Source organism: Gobio gobio (genome assembly GCF_949357685.1).
Source record: "Gobio gobio genome assembly, chromosome: 4".
NCBI classification, from domain to species: Eukaryota; Metazoa; Chordata; class Actinopteri; order Cypriniformes; family Gobionidae; genus Gobio; species Gobio gobio.
In genome coordinates, this window is record NC_137100.1 from 5386167 (window position 1) to 5403888 (window position 17722).

General features: G+C 37.7%; 1 protein-coding gene across 7 annotated transcripts in view; it reads left to right on the forward strand.

The window, feature by feature from the left end:
* Positions 1-17722, forward strand: part of smtnb (smoothelin b) — a 100523-nt gene that overhangs the window by 58731 nt on the left and 24070 nt on the right. For all 7 annotated transcript variants that reach the window (XM_079815451.1, XM_079815449.1, XM_079815450.1 and 4 more), the window contains one exon: positions 7780-7853. In XM_079815451.1, coding sequence (XP_079671577.1) covers positions 7780-7853 — 74 coding nt within the window. The remainder of the gene's footprint in view (positions 1-7779; positions 7854-17722) is intronic.

A 17722-nucleotide genomic window follows, 5' to 3' on the forward strand; every position in this document is an offset into this window, starting at 1 on the left:
CAGTCAAACCAAAATGTATTCAGACACCTTCAACATTCTCACATTATCACAGTTTATTCGCTTTAGGGTGGGTTGCACCAACAAGGATTAATCTTAAATCTAGATTAAATCAAGGTTTATCTAATAATTCTGTTGCACCAAACTTTAAACCTTGATTAAAAATAAGCAGGTTTACATTTAAACCATCATTTTGATCCTGGATTAAATTTATATTTAAAATAGATCAACTTTAATCCTGTTGCTCCACAACTTTAAACTCAGATTTAAATCTCAATTATGGATTAATTTTAAACTTGCATTTGAGGAGGTTTAAATAAAATAATTAAACTATGCACATAGAACACAGGTCGTGTTCTCGTCAGGTCTCAGAGGGATATTTATTACAAATAAAAAATAAAAATAATGCGAATTGAGCTGTCAGAATGTGAAGGTTGCGGCGACCCGTGAGTTTATCGCGATCAAACGGTGCTGTCAAGAGTGGAGATAGTCACTCCGCCAATCATGACAGTTGTTTGTCATAAGTTACGCTGCCACAATATACTCCATTAATTGATACTATAAATATATTTCCATGCTTATGAAATCAGCACGCGCTGCAGCAATGTTTTCATTGCCTGCTTGATCATTAACGGTCTCTCTACGTAGCGCTTTATAAAGACAGCTGACATTTTTTCACTTTATTTCCTTTATCGGCAAGAACTATGTCAGAGAGAGAGAGAGTTTCTAGTTTCAATAAATAAAGAAGGAAATTGAATATTAGTATTGTTGCTGTCAATGGCGAATCCATCATGGCGGCGAAAATTTATCATAAATGGAGGTTTTAATCGCAGGTTAAATTCTAACCCCCGATTTGTTAATCTGGGATTAGCTCTAAACTGATTTTAATTGAATCCTTGTTAGTGCAACTCACCCATAGTTTAATAAATGGTAATCAAATATGACAAGAACTCAGAGTTAAACTGTGTCAGAACAAATTCATCTTGATAATGTCAGATAACTTTGATAGAAAGGTGTGTAATGGATTGCAATTAACCAATCAGCTGTTAAATTTAAGTACACAATCAGATAATACCAATTTAGGTCAACCAATGACCACACAATGCTTCATTTAGTTCAGTCTGTGGTGTCAAAGGTCACATTAGCAATTAAAGAAAAAACGCTGAAGCAAAACATGCTCAGGTCAAAGTGACTGAATCATTTTGCTCCCAAATTTTTTTTATATCAATTTTACTGGAAGTCACTGTATGAAGAATTTTTGGGTATAATATGTCACAGTTTGCTTAATTTTGCTCTCCTCACTTACACAACTATAGTGTCCTGCACACACTTAAAACATTAAATGTCACATGTTTTTTCTGAATCATTTTTAAGCATCATATTAAGCAGACAGTCTACTAATACTCAAATGAGAGTTAGTTGACATGTAATTGCAAAGTCATTTATAGTTAGCAGAAAGTCTTCAGTGGACCGTCGAAATAGTGTTTCACAAAATGTTCAGGCTGTTTGTTTACATTAAATGAAAGTGAATAGTGACTAGCAGCTTTTAAGCCATACAGTTATTTTTATATGAAGATTAGACCAAAGCTTCGTCTCATCTGAGCAAAGTATTTTCCATGTTGCAATAGTAGTGTTTTTTTTTTCTCTGAAGTGTCCTTGATGATACTGTGAATTTGAAGATTAGACCTTTTCTAAGTACTGCCTAGAATGGTTTATTCTAACTTCCACTTCTTGTCAGTTGAACCAGCATTGCACGCTCTCGACTTCCAAACACTTGGATGAATTGGTAAACACTTCACAATAAGGTCACATTAGTTGGTGCGTTAACTAACACGGGTGAACTATAACCATGTTTGCATCCACCTATTTTTTAATGCACATTTTTGGAAATTGCATAAAAAACTCTGGATGGAAACGCTAAGATCTGAATAAATTCTAAAAATTTGCTTGATTTGTTTTTTATCCGATGTGCATAAACCACCACATTTAAAATAAAAAACTAAATAAATTCTTAGATGCACATCTAAAAAGTCAAGATGTGGCAAGATGTGTTTAAAAAGAAAAAGACTTTGCATAACTGGACTAACCAGCGGACCAATCTCCTTGCATAGCCACAGCATCTGAAATTATGTTCTGAAGTCTTTCAAAGTCTGTCGTCAAAGTGGTTGGGAATAATTATCTCTGAACTGTCTTACACACTTGCTTTCTGAGGCAGAAGCTGTTGTTTGGGAAAGCAAGATGACATAACTGTGTTTATTGCGTTTCATCTGCGCGCTCTGAGCAGCAAGTCCTTAGGGATGCACGATATTATCAGCACGACATCGGAATCGGCCGATAAACGCTTAAAATATCAAATCGGCATCGGCCAATATGAAAAAATTATGCCGATATGCCTTGCCGATATGATACCGTGTTGATATGCGCCTGCAATAACTCACGTGTGCAAGGAGTGCTATAGCGATCAGATCATGTCAGCAGTGTGGCCATTCTTTGAGTTTAAATAAGCAAAAACAAGCAAATACATTGCATGTATGGTTATTTTATATTGACAGTTTTTAAATGTTGCCTTGAATTTGTGAATGCGTGTACAGAAGGATGTGACTGTTCAATGCAGAGTTGCCAGGTTTTCAGAACAAAACTAGCCCAAAACAAGCACAATCGCGTCTCCCCACTCTCTAGCGCGCGCAGCAGCCTCCACAGCAGCAGAAGCTCCTTGTGTGTGTGTGTGTGTGTGTGTGTGTGTGTGTACTCTAGCGCATGCAGCAGCCTCCACAGCAGCAGAAGCTCCTCCAGGTCCTAGTGCCCGCCCAGTAGAAGGTTATGTAGTGGGGGCGCTGTTGTTACAGTAATAAAATGAAGTTACTTCACAAACATTAAATCCAAAAATAAAATATTTAGGTTACAACCACATCTGTCTGGGGTGAAAAATGTCATGATTTTATTATTATTTTCAGAGCTTTTAATATACTCTTATAATAAATAAATGTTAATAAAGTGATTTATTATCTTTAACAAGTATCCTTTTAGTAAGGAGACTGAAACCAGAATGATTTTTGTTTTGTTTTTGTTGCTCAAAATGGTGTTGTTTCCAAACAAAGGGAAAAAATAAGCGTATATCGGTATCAATATCGGCATCGATATCGGCATCGGCCAAAACGAGTTGAAAAATATCGGCATACCGGCAGAAATCCAATGTCGTGCATCCCTATTTATTATATACGAAAACAGACCCACAGTACGTCTCCTATTGCAGAAACTTTTTCCTAGTGATATGTTTGTCTAGCCTGACAAGTCAGACCCACATCAAGATGTTGGGTCTGGGAACACACCCATTGGCAGGGCTCAATCCGAGGGGCGGGATAAACGGTTGTCTTTCAAATTCCCTCTGCACGCAATAGGATAGCGCTACAACCAAACAGAGCCACGAAGAAGGTGTAGCAGAGCTAACGTTAGTTGATAGATTAAACTTTTGCCGTATCCGGTCGACAAAACTCTGAACACATCTTCCTTTCTTAAGAAAGACTTCAGTGCCGTTCTTTTCTCAAAGAAAAGCTTAACTCCAAGAGTCGCGACCAAAGCCGATTCGAAAGACACTGTTCGCCAGCTTCTTTGTTTACAAGTAGCACGCAGTGTCGTCATTATGTTAAGCCCGCTATTCACGATGTGATTGGTCTGACCAGAGTTTGGTTTCTCGCAAGCCAACGGAGAGTTGCTAGACGCCCTGGCAGCATATTACATGTTTTGTTCTCTCCGGTCAAAAGTTTGGAAACATTACTATTTTTAATGTTTTTGAAAGAAGTCTCTTCTGCTCATAAGGCTGCATTTATTTGATCAAGAATACAGAGAAAAAAACTGTACTATTGTAAAATATTATTACAGTTATTACAAAATATTGGTTTTCTATTTTAAAAAACTTTGAAACAGTTGTGCGGCTTAATTTTTTTTTATAACCTTTGATACTTTTTTGAGGACTCTTTAATGAATAAGAAGTTTACAAAAAGAACAGCATTTATTCCAAAAATATTTTTTTTTCTAACAATACAAGTCTTTACTATCACTTTTTAAAAAATCTATTCAACACATCTTTGCTGAATAAAATTATTAATTTATTTAACAAAAAAAATAAATAAAAATAACCCCTACCTAAACTTTTGAAAGGTAGTGGATATTGTTAGAAAAGATTTCTATTTTGAATAAATGCTGTTCTCTTTGTAAATTCATCACTCCTCAAAAAAGTATCACAGGTTATAAAAAAATATTAAGCAGCAACAATGTTTACAACATTTGTAATAAATCATCATATGAGAATGATTTCTGAAGGATCATGTGACACTGAAGACTGGACCAATGATGCCGAAAAATTATATATTTATAATATAAAATAATTTGAATATGCTTCATAATATTTTTTTTCTTCTGTATTCTTGATGAAGAGTTTCCAAACTTTTGAACGGTACTGTACACCATGGATAGCTATGCCATATATACCATCACAATGATATAAAATAACCATTATATGTTGGTATGTGTGCCTAAGGACCCTGTCATATAATCATAATTCACATTGCAGTTCACCCTTTTTCGCCGGCCCGATGCATAAACACGACTATTCTTCTCATTTCATCATATCTCTCTCTCTGTCTGTCTCTTCGTAGTATCATCAACAGACCTTATTTGTCATAGTGCCACAGCTGTGTCAGATCTTCCTTATTAGGAAGTGCTTTGCTCATCCTTGCCTCTGAAAGGTCTCGCAGGCAGTGAAAGCCTGAGGATATTTAATGCTATAGACCTGCAGTAAAAGAGTGTTTACCGTCTCACTGAACCACATAAAGAAACTGACATATTATGTAATCGCTAACTGATGAAAGACACCGTAAACCGAGCAGACGGCTTTATTTAAGAACAATGTCCACTCTTTGATTTCATCAGCGGTGGGTTCTTGTCCAAAGAGGTTTTTATTGGGAATTTATTGACGCAAACCAGATCTCTTGGGATAAAACGTGAAGGTTTCAATGAACAGTATTAACGCAGTTTACTTTATTAGATTTGGAGAAAACCAATCAAGACATTTGGAGACTTTTGAACATGCGTATTATACACTTGCATTCAAAGGTTTGGGTTGGGTACGACCCAAAAACATTTTTTTTAGACAGAAGTCTCATTCTCACAAAGGCTGCATTTATTTGATGCAAAGCTGAATTTTCAGCATCATTACTCCAGTGTCACATGATCCTTCAGAAATCAGTCTAAGATGCTGCTTTGTAGCTCAAGAAACTATTATCAATGTTGAAAACAGTTGTGCTGATTAATATTTTTGTTGAAACTTCAATTCCAGGTTTTTTGTAGTCAACTCCGATTCCCGACTTCCACTGTTTATATCAAAACAGGGTCAGAAATAAGACAAAATTGCGGTTGTTACACACAAAATGTATGCTCCCCCCAAAATAGTGTCTACCGCGCCTAGTTTGACGCTTGAACATTTTTAATCCATTTGCACGCGGCCACAGCGAATTGGACGTGTGTATAAATCGAGCGTTTGAAGCGAAATAGACGCGCATTCAAGGCGCTCCAGGAGAAATATGTCATAAAACACCACTCTGCCTCTTTTCATTTTCATTAAAAATATATATTAAGCATTAATAGCCACACAAATGTGGTCCTGGCAACTCCTACATTATCTTCACTGCATGTCTATTTAAATATCCTAAAAAAAAAAAAAAGTTATGAAACTTCTCTTTGCCCTCAGTCAAAACGATTTGGCAGACAACAAATTATAGATCCATGAGACCAAAGATCGACTGGATCTCACAACTCCAAAAACTTTAAATAGGCGCTCTCTTTATAAATAAACCACAGATTTGAGCTTTAAACAACTACATTCTCACCTGAAAAAGTCTTAAAACTACATTTTGTGACACAATAGTAGTATTTTTAAATTATGCAGGGTTTCTCGTCACGTCACTTTACCACGTGACAGCAGCAAGCAGGCTCCTGATTGGTTAACGATTAACCAAGATTTGCATATTTAACGAGCTTTGGCTCCCCCGCGAGTACACGGGGAATTGTTTTGAAAGCGTGTGGAGAAACAGCAACCGAAATGATTCGTCCCACAGGGCTCGCAAAATATCTTTTATAAGAAGAACGATAAGATAAGAAAGAAATAAGATGTACGATAAGAAACGCACATTTTGGCTTGCTCAGTTGGGGACAAATTTTTTCTTACTAAATATCCAAATAAATCTAATTAGTAAACTAAATTACAGATCTAATTACTGATCTAATGCCCACATTTTTACTGTATGATAATTGAAATGAGCTGATGACATCACCGTTTTCTCCAGAGCGGCTGGACGGCCGAATAAAATTCTGTTGCATTATTTTCCTGTTTAACACTGTGCTATATAAATAAAGTTGACTTGACTTGACATTTTGATCCCGCTTATCACTTCCTGGGTGCGCATTTGAATGTTTATTTTAATTTTATTTTTTTATTTTACCATTCAAGCTCAAAAGACTGTTTTCTGTGATGTGCGCACAGAAAAGGTGATTTTATTGTGATTTTTGAACCATTCAAGAGCAAACACGAGTGGTGTTTTCTGTGCTGCACACACACACACACACACACACACACACCCAGAACGGCTTCTCATAGTGAATTAATAGAGTTCTCTTCCTTGTCTTTTTGCACAGCGTGCGAACAGACAAATACAAACAAAAATGTCAAAATATTCTCGTAAACAGTCGTTATGTCTTAAGAAAGTTGAAAAAAAAGATGAAAAGACATGTCAGTAGCCTATATGGGATCCGTGCAGCTCTTAAAGTGACGATTTTCCTGATGCCGTCTTTGATAACGTTAATCAAACAACAAAAGACGAGAAAATACACTTGCTTTTTCTAGACAGAATAACTTTTGTTACTATATTTGTAATGAATAGCCTTTATTTTATTAATAAAGTGCAGTGTTATTTTACATATAACAGTTTCTGTACCTGAATACCTGAAAATGTTCATTTCAATCTTACCTTTGTTCAGTTGTATTTATTTGCGCAATTGCTCAGTTGTTTATTTGTTCTTTTTTAACTACTGAGTGTTTATTTGCTTTAAAAAATACCATAGCAAAAAAGCCTAACTCATATAAATGTCAAGCATTATTAAACTATAGGCTAAAGTTCCTAGCCTGTTGATTTTTGTTCATGGTATTCAACTATAATGAAATGTTTTGCTATAAGACTTGAATGTGATTTTTTTTTTTACCTTATTAGACTCTAAATTAGGAATCAATAAGCAGAAGCGATACCCAACCCCACCGATATGGTGGCCGATATTTGATGCATCCGTAGTTATTTTGGTACATCAAGTTAAACAAAATAAAAATAAAAAATTCCCCTTTCTTTCAGGATTTTTTACATTTTATTTCAAATAGCAAAAACGTTAGGCAGTAATGCGGCAAGCATTGTATCCCTTGCCGAACACAGCCAGAGAACGCAGAGGGCGCTGAGCAGTGTTTACATTAGCAGTAATGTGACCATGCTAATTTATGAGCCCTATGTGGTGCCATTGTGGCAGCTTACATAACAGACTGAAGGCTCCACTTCACCCTCCATCCTCTCTGACCGAAGCTCTATTTAACATCTAAACAGTGCTGTGTAAATATTTCTTAGGGTGGCGTGATGTTTACAAGCCGTACACCATCATTAGTCGTTCTTAAGAAGCTCAGTCTCATCTAAATCTTGTCAACTGTCTTCACTGTTCTCATTTTGCTGTTTTCCCTTGTTCTCTCAGAGCTGACTCTTGGTTTAAGAGCGACACCGTTCAAAGTCACCAGCTCAAGTCTCTCATCTGGATCCTCTGTTAAGGTATTTAACACAAAACAAAACCGTATTTGCATGCAGACGAGACCTTGAAAGCCTATACTCACCATTTTGAGCTCCACTTTTTATATTAGTCAGTATTTTAATATTATTTTCCATCTTTTTTTTTGCTGCTTTGCCTTATTGGCCATCGGGTAAACGTCACCTTTGCACGTTAAATGAGTAACAGTGCTTTCCTGTGCTCACATACAGTGTATTTCCAGTGTAGTGTTCCCTGATAGAGACACTTGCCTCTGAGCTGCACTGTCTCAGTGTAAATCTGACACTTCAAATCATCTCATCACTCACTAGTGAAACAGTTGACAAGTGTAAACAATTCACAAAAGCTTCAGAAAGGAAGTGGCTCCAGGACCAAAGACGTTGTTTCCTCTGTTCGTGGGAAAGAAACCCTACAATGACCTGTGAATGTCATGCACGCTTTCACAGATTAACATCGGCATAATTCAAAATTGACCTTATTTATGGTCCCAATGCACATATATGTTTGTTTGTATGTATGTATGCATGTGTATTAATTTGATTTAAAAAATAAATATATTTCAAAATAAATGCTGTTCTTTCTGTCTTTCCATCAAAGAATCCTGAAAAAAATTAAAACCCAATTGAATTTTTTTCAGGATTCTTTGTTGGATAGACAGAATTTATTTTGAAATATATATATATTTTTAAATCAAATTAATACGTCCTTGCTGGGTCTTTGTTTTGGGGCACTTCTTTCTTTTAGTGTATGTGTCTGAACTCGTATCATATCACTCATCTGTCTATCAGCCCTGTGGTCTCATTACTGTCCGGAGAGACCAGTGTTGCCAGATCTCTCTAGAAAAATAAGGCCAAAACAAGCAACTTGCCTCACCAAAATAATACCTAATACGGGACTGTATTCTTTAAATAAGCATTAAACAACATGACTGCCCATAAATAAGCGTCTTTATGGAAAAACTAAGCTTATAAAAAGCAGACATGGCAACACTGAAAGAGAGCACGCTCTTTACAAGCAGAATCTTTTACGAGCATGAGCAAAACACAGCACCTCTGTCGAAAGTGGTTTACTTTAAATTGTCTGACACAATACATCTCCAATCACTGAGATAACTTCAGTCAAAAACCACAGACACCAAACAAGTTAAATTGTTGGCAATTGTGTTTCTGCTGCAACATGCCAAAACGTTTGATTGACAGCATAGCAATTTTGGGAGTGACTCTGATTCAGTCTTGCATTTGTAACTCTCGAAAATGTGCTGTGTGTGTAGCCTTTGTGAGTTACAATCATCCTCGGTCTCCCCTAATAGCTAATACAGCAGCTTTTAAGAGGCCAGAGTGTAAAAAACACTTAAAGGGCTGACGTCTGCAAATTTGTGAAGAATTAAGGATAATAGCCCTTGTGAAAAAGTAAACTTTTGCATACTTTTAAAAGAAGTTATGTGGATTATGGAAATAATATACTTCAAAATAATACACTTAATGTTATACAATAACTTGCTTTCATACACTTAAAAGTATATTAAAATTGATCATGATTTAAATGCATTTAGCTGAATTTTAGGGTGTACTTAAGTACATCTTTATGTAAAATTTCATAATTATTTCTTATTGTCTTAAATTGTTGAATGTAATGACAATATAAAATATACTTCACTGTCCTTTTTATTGAAACTTTTAATGTCAAATATTTAAATATATTTGTAGTCACACATTTGTAAGGATGAAGTTGCAATGAATATATCAACTTTACATGTAACATTGAATCTGACACTAGTGAAAGTTATTATCAATGATACTACAGGGCTGTTGAATTAATTTGTACAATAATATGATCGAGTAGGTCCAGAGTCACGACAGCACAGAGTGGATCATTTGATCGAGTCAGTCCATTGACACGATAGCAGAGAGCGGATCATGTGATCGACCTATTTAAAAAAAAAAACAATCAGGCGTTTTTTGAGTTGTGAGATCCAGTCGATCAGCGGCGCTCATTAACCCCGGCGAGAGCAGCCTTTCCTCGGCCAGTCCTTCTGGCGTCTGCCGCTGGCTCTGATGTCCTGTAGTGGTTCATCTTGTGTGGATCTAACGGGTGATCTTTGCTCTCATGGATCTATAATTTGTTGTCTGCCAAATCGTTTTGACTGAGGGCAAAGAGAAGTTTCATAACTTTATTTTTTAGGATATTTAAATAGACATGCAGTGAAGATAATGTAGGAGTAGCCAGGACCACATTTGTGTGGCTATTAATATTCAATATATTTTTTAAATGAAAATGAAAAGAGGCAGAGTGGTGTTTTATGACATATTTCTCCTGGAGCGCATTGAACGTGCGTCTATTTTGCTTCAAACGCTCGATTAATACACACGTCCAATTCGCTGTGGACGCGCGAAGGGATTCAAAATGTTCAAGTTTCCAACTAGATGTGGTAAGATGTGATTTTGACGCTTTATTCGCGTTTGGTGTGAACGCAGCATTAGAGATTAGGAGGAAACTGCAGCTTTACTGGGCTCAACAGCTCTGGCTGAGCTGAGGTATAAACTAAACGCTTTTGGCTATTTTAAAAAAGGGGAGGAGCTGTTCGATATGCCCCGCCCTGTCTTCCTGTTTCAGTGGAAATTATGTCGACACATTGAATAATGCTGTGCGTTTTCAAGGCACTTCAGTGGCACTCTTTACCAATACTCTAATGAGAGGTAGTTGCAAAGTTACTTATAGTTAGTAGAATGTCTAAAGCTTTTTAAAATATACTTTTAAAATTAGTACACTACGAGCATACTTTTTCACAAGCGAGGAAAAGATGTTCCTATGTGATTTAATTGAAGGTAAAATATTTGTAATGCATAGGAACAAGTAAATAAGTAGATGTTATTTTGCTGGTAATTCCCTTTGCATCTCTAACGCAAGTGGGGCAGTGTGGTAATCTCGTTAAAGGATAAGTCCTGACGGTTCATTAACAGGTTGGTGAGGCTTTTCTGCACAAATGAGGGATTAATGTCTCTGTGTAAACGCGACAGAGAAGAAAGAGAAAGCCTTGAGGGAAAACACAGACAGCAGGGATCATGATTTGAAGGCACACTTCTAGACGACAATCTGGTATAGAGGTAAATATATGAGTAGGATTTGAGGAGTAGAATGTGATTGCTGTGTTGTGTACTAGCAAACATTCGCCTGATCCGTTGTGCACATTCTGTGAGCTTTATTACGAAAACAATGACAACTGCGATGACAGACAAATGTCTAGCACTGTTGAAGTTGATCGTAACAGATGCATTTGGGTGGTCGTAAAATGGATTTTGTTTCCTCTTGGCTTCTATGTTCCCTTTAAAGTAATTTCCTTAATGGTGATTTGAGGAACAGGTTGTACTAGATGCAGTTCAAACTTTTAAGCACTGATGCAGGGTTTGGAGAGCCCTTATGTGAAAACCAAAAGGAGCGGTATATGAAAAATCATCTAAAACTGTCCCAACCACAGCGAATTAAGTTTTCAGTGTGACAACAAAAATGTTGATCAAGCTGACAAAATCACAGCCGATCAATATGTGATGGGGATTATGGACCAATGAGGGCAAATAACGGTGTGTGTGGGGTTATCCAGCAGGACATGACCGAAATAGAAACCAAACGACAACCAAAATTTATTCTTGTTTGAATTTAATAGCTGTTGTCCTAGTGAAAATATTTTTTTTCTATGTAGATTTTTTTGTATGAGTTTTATTAGGCCTTTTAACATTAATGTAGCTGGACCAGCCGGTCTTTGTGTTATTTCAGCTACTTTTTATAGTTCATGTAGGGAATTATTAAATTTGCACTATGTATAATTTTTTCTGTAAAATATCCAAAAACCACTAGGCCAGTGTTATATATTTTGTTCAGTTGAGTACTTACAATATCCCAAATGTTTCCAACTATTTGTAAATCATGAGAAAATTGCTATTTTAACCGAGGAACTGAGACGTGTGAGGGAGTCGCCTGTCGATGGCGTCATATCTGCGTTCCCCTCGTTTTCCGGTTTTATTTTGCAGAAACGCTTTACTCTCACTGGAGTGTGAACAAGTGTCATAGCAGCCGCCACGAGAACGCACAGAGTAACGTCATAACATCATTTTCAACACACTCAGATGTGTCTAATATGATAAACAGAGCTGCGTTACCTCACACTCATGACCGGAAAAGCGGAAGTGACATCGGCTGTGAGGTGGAGACCACATGTCCCAAGATTCTGCGCTCAAACGTGGCGTCATCAAACTACGCCTTTGTTTTGAACAGGCGACCTCTAGCGGACGGAAAAAGTTACATAGTGCAGCTTTAACAACGAGCCGTTGCATTATTAGAAAAATAATGATTATTTCAAGACATTTGTCAGATTTTTGTCCTTAAAACGGTCTTTTGTGTAGGACTAATTTCTTACGCATATAATCTCAAGCCTCCATTTCGAGTTTCAAAACGTAATTTAGAGCTAGTAACAGAGCCTTTGGCCACTGATAGCAGACTAATGCAGTTATTAATACAGTGAGAGAGAGAGAGAAAGATTAAGTGTGTGTGAATGACCTGAGTCTGTGCGTCTCTCAATGGTGTTTCGGCAGCAGCGTTTTCACTAGGACTAACAGTGAAACTTTAAGTTTTTCTGCTTCAAGAACAGCGGTGTTATTCCCTCGCTAGTGAGAAATATCATGTAGCTTATAAGTATTTTACTGATAAAATCATCAGAGCCGCGCGGACAACATTTTTCTGTGCGAGTGTGTGTCTGTACTCTTTGTGTGTGTGTGAGTGGGAGAGTATGTTCTTTCCGTACATAATAAAATGTAGTGTGGCAAAAAACATGAAAATATTTTGTCGTATTTATTTGTTTGGTCAGTGTCGTTGTGGGTTTTGATTATTTTGCTGTTGTCGGCTGTAAGGACCGTTTGAAATAACGAAGTGATATGGAACTGTAGCCTAGAAATCTAGACGCACCCTAGCAGCAACAAATCTAATTTGCAGTCAAGGTAGTCTAGCAACTCTCCGTTGGCTTGCGAGCTGGAAAAACCAAACTCTGGTCAGGCCAATCACGTCGTGTATAGAGTCGGTGGGCGGGCTTAACATAATGACGGCAGACCGCGTGCTACTTGTAAACAAAGAAGCTGGCGAACAGCGGTCTTTCGAATCGGCTTTGGTAGCGACTCTTGGAGTTAAGCTTTTCTTTGAGAAAAGAATAAAGAACGGCACTGAAGTCATTCTTAAGAAAGGAAGATGTGTTCTGAGTTTTGCCGACCGGATACGGTGAAAGTTTAATCTATCAACTAGCTCCGCTTCACCTTCTTCGTTGGTCTGGTTGGTTGTAGCGCTATTGAAAGACAACCGTTTATCCCGCCCCTCGGATTGAGCCCTGCCAATGGTGAGTTCCCAGACCCAACATCTTAATGTGGCTCTGGCTTGTTAGGCTAATGGAGCTGTAATGCGGTCAAAACCTGCTGGAACTACTTTATCTGTGTTTCACTGAAAACAATTGCACACCTTCAACAGCATTCAACAGCCCTGTAGTATAAGTACTTTATAGTCTACTGTCATGATATAGTCAAGACACTACTGATTAAAAGGCGTGTACACAGTTATTGTTGAGGCATATGCATTTGTAAGTTTCCCTTTCAGATGCAAATCTATGGGAGGAGAGTATTTAAATGAATCCTGCAACGCTTAACTTTTAGTCGCGCAAAACAAAATTCATATTAACCTAGTATTTGTAGAATGGGATAATGTCATTGATGCCATGTTCAGTGCTAGTGAACATGCATATTTAAATACTTTCTGTTTGTGCAATTTGTGCTATTCTGCTAGCTGCTAACCACACAGTCCCACTGACTATTTCTGGATATCCACCGCACAATGCCAACCTGTACTTTTCACTGCCCTTTCCAAGAAGGAAGAAGTCGTTTTTAATTTCATATGTGGGTGCCTAAGGAAAACAGACTTAAACTTAAACCTTCCCCAGGTGATGTCTGTTCCTTCTGGCTGTGCATGCCTTAATTCTTGTTTTGTGGGCACTGCTTTACAGATTGCAGTGGTATATTTAGATGCTCTGTTTTAAACTATGCAAGATATTTTTAGTTGCTTGGCTGTCAGTAAGTCGCAGCAGAGCATCTGAGGGTCAGGTATTGTTTCTCGAGTGAGACTGGACTGGTTGGAATAGCGGTCTGAGCCTCAAATAAATGCTGACGCAGTCATGCTATTGAATGATCTGTCATATGGGTCAACGAGTTCAGAGGTGGTTTTGGCCACTCAAAGTTTCCCAATGACAGCTAAAGCACGTTTTAGTGATACACCTGCTGTGCCACATCAAATCAAGGAAACGTGAAACAGGACTTTAGTGCTTGTACAATGGGTTTTTTCCAGCCTGGCTCATATCGCGAGAGTTTCAAAGTGAAATGTCAACTGGCCGCGCTAAAAGCATCTGGCAACGTTTTGTTACGTTATTTTTTTAACATACACCTACACTGAACCCTAATCCTACCCGATAGTGTTAACAAAAGCAAATGTGACAAAAATACAATTGTAAGCATGTCATTTTAGCTTGTGTTTTGAACTCGTCTTTGAGCTCTTTTATCATGACGCGTCTATCACGGGATTCGTACCCGAGCTTTCAGCATTGCAAGTACAAATCTGTGCCAGCTGACTACTGAGCAAGCTTGGTCAGAAAAGCCGAACATATGGAGCTGGTTAAGTGATGCAAACTCCAAAATGTATTTGTTTACAAATCATGGACTATGGTAAAAAAAAGAAAAGAAAAAAAAAGTGCTTGCTGTTTTACTGCCTCTAGTGTTCATTTCTGTTGGAAACTGCAGTGTACGTATTAGTACGTTATTTTGTGGTTTGCAAAACCGTTGCCACAGGTACGTTTTGCCAATGAGACCAGGCTGGGTTTTTCTTTAATGTACAGTATTGACAAATTTACCACGTCAGCATGAAGTCTGTTCTATAAATTATCATACAGATGCATCATTTCTAACTTACTTACTTCCAATTATCTCATCAAAATGGTCATTTTAGAAAAAACAATGTTATTGTAATTTTTTTCATATTTTATTGCATCATGCCTGGTTGGCACAATTATGATTATCATTATGATTGAAAACATTGTGAATAAATTTTATGTGTATATCATATCTGATAAAAATCAGTCATAAATGTAATTTCTTATGTTTTTTTGTATATGTATATCGATCATTATTCATTTTAAATTCAGTTTGAATCTTATTAGCATATGTTATTCATCATTAAGTAGTATTGTATTTTAATGGAAACATTAAGGTAACAGTCTTTTGCCTCAATAAATTATTGTCTCCTAATTATTGCTTATTATTAGTTAGTAGCTGTTAAGTTTAGGTGTTGGGTTGGATTAAGGGATGTAGAATAAGGTCATGCAGAATAAGGTATTAATATGTGCTTTATAAGTACTAGCCAATATCCTAGTAATATGCATGCTAAAAAAAAATAAACTAGTTAATGGTGAGAACTGAACCCTAAAATAAAGTGGTTCCCATATATCTACTGTGGTAGAAGTTAGAATCAAGGATAAACTATAACTCACAGCATTTCAACACAACTTCTGCTCACATATTTGAAGGCTGATATTGGATCATTGAGGGTAAAAACATCAATATGCAACTACGCAGAGAGTTTACAACCTACTAACTATGCCCTGCCTTTGGGAGGAACCGTGCAACCGGAAAAATTGAGTTAGTTACAAACTGGCTAATAGTTAGTAAGCCTCTAGTGTGGACTGTACATTTCAATTTAAGTGAGAACTTGCGAGCGGTTGGTGCAACCCTACCCTGCTGATGTAGTACATCTGTTACTAAGATTTAAGGTTTTTCAGACACTTTTATTAGCTGTTTGTGCCTTGGACTTGCAGCTATGTGCATGCGTTCACATTGTTCAGCGTTGCCCTGCAGACTTTGTCCTCAGCTAGTGAAAGGTGTGAAGGACAAGAGCTCTAAAAAAAGAGAGCCAGGGGCTTATGGGTGATTGCCTACTGGAATAATGGCCACTGTTGATAAATAGATGACTGGCACCTGAGTTAGTGGGGGCTCTGGGGCCTCCAGCTGCCATGGCGACAGAATTCCAAGGCTTGCCATTGGCTGACGTGTTGGACAGCTGATGGGGGTTTGGAGTGGGGTATAAAGAGCTGTGATTTTGTTTCAACTGTGGGTCTAAGTTAGTTGTATTCTGTGTAGTTGCAAGGTCAGATTGTTCTTATAGACTATAATTTGAGTTTTTCACATTATTGGCACCTAGAGAAGCTGCTAACCATACCATGCCTGGTGTCAGCTTGGACCCCACGCCTAATCTAGGCGACGAAGTCAGTCTCCCGCTCCATCTGGATCAAGATTGTGCCGAGTCGGGCCTAGAGGCTGTGATTGGCGACCTTTTGTTACAGACGGTTGAAGATGAAGATGGAAAAGCCTGTGATGAACGCTTTTATGAGCTGGAACTCAATCTTCAACGAGCCGTGCAAGAGATTCATTGCGATTTGAAGGTTTTCGGCAAAGATATCGAGGCACGTCTGGAGGAAGCAACAACGCCTGTTGTCGAGGCAATTGCCACCTTACAATATGAAAATGCAAATTTAAGGATCCTGCAAGAGAAGCTTGCAAGGCAAGTATTGGCGCTTTGTGATGCCCTTGGACTGCCTGGACCGAAACTAACTGAAGAGCAAGACGTCAATCCAGCCATTGGCAATCCATCTGATGTTGAAGTAAACCCAGTGCTACAGCCTCTTGCCTTTGCTGAGGATTTCCACACATCGCCTGTATCGTCTCCAACCGCCAGTGTCTCACGGAGCAATAGCATGGTAGTATAAGAGTGTGTATTTTCCAGTCCTTGCTGAGGCAAAGAATCACTACTGCACATATGTTTTGCAACAACTTGAGGGAAAAACAGACTTGCCTGCGAATCAAACCATATCTAGAGAGCACTTGGGATGTGCTCTTTTGATTTGGGAACTAATAGCAATGACCTGAAACGTGGTTTGTAAAAAGGATTACATCCTGTAGGTGATCTGTGACTCAGAAAGATGCATATTTCAAACGTTTGCAAAATGGGAAAACCTAGTATTTTGCATATTTATGCTTATTATGAATGATGGAAAATCTGCTGTCTTCATTTGGATGGTTTTCGTTTTCGAAGCATCGTTTTTCCACTATGTGTTATTAGTCATATGCACTTATAGTGAATAATGTGGACTGGAAAATCTGCCATCTAAATGTAGGGGTTCAAGTTAAAACTTTAAGATGCTTAAGATTTTCTTTCATTGAAAATAGACTGATGGGAAGTTTACACTCGTTTCCAATTTCCAAAGTCCCATCTACAGTAGTATGAATAATTCATTTTGTGTGCATTAAGTTATGCTTCAAATAGATTTTATGGCTTAGCACAGTACATTTGAAAAATAATGAATCATGTGGCCCATTGCTGTCTGATTAATTGAAAGTCTTAGTGTTTGAGTTTGCTTCCAGGAAGAGATTTGATTCAGTCAGATCAGATTTTCCAGGGATCTTTTGATTTAGGGCAAGTTGCGCTCTAGATATAGTATATAAGTAGTTCAGTTGGAGGGGAAAAGTTGGTAGTAATTTAATTTTGCATGCATATACTAAAGTGAACATTAGTTCCCTAGATTTGAAAACAGTAAGGGTTGTTTATTGCTTGGATATCCCCTCTGAGTTGGCTGGTGTGAAGCAAAGCCTTGGTAATCAGGGATTAGTAAAAGGTAAAAAGATGGTAACTCGTTGTGGCACAAGATTTGCAGTGGGTATAAGGGTCTATTTCTGTATGTGTTTGGTGTTGGATGATGTGCATCACTGTGAGTGGATGCCAGACTCGGGGTCAATCTGGAAAA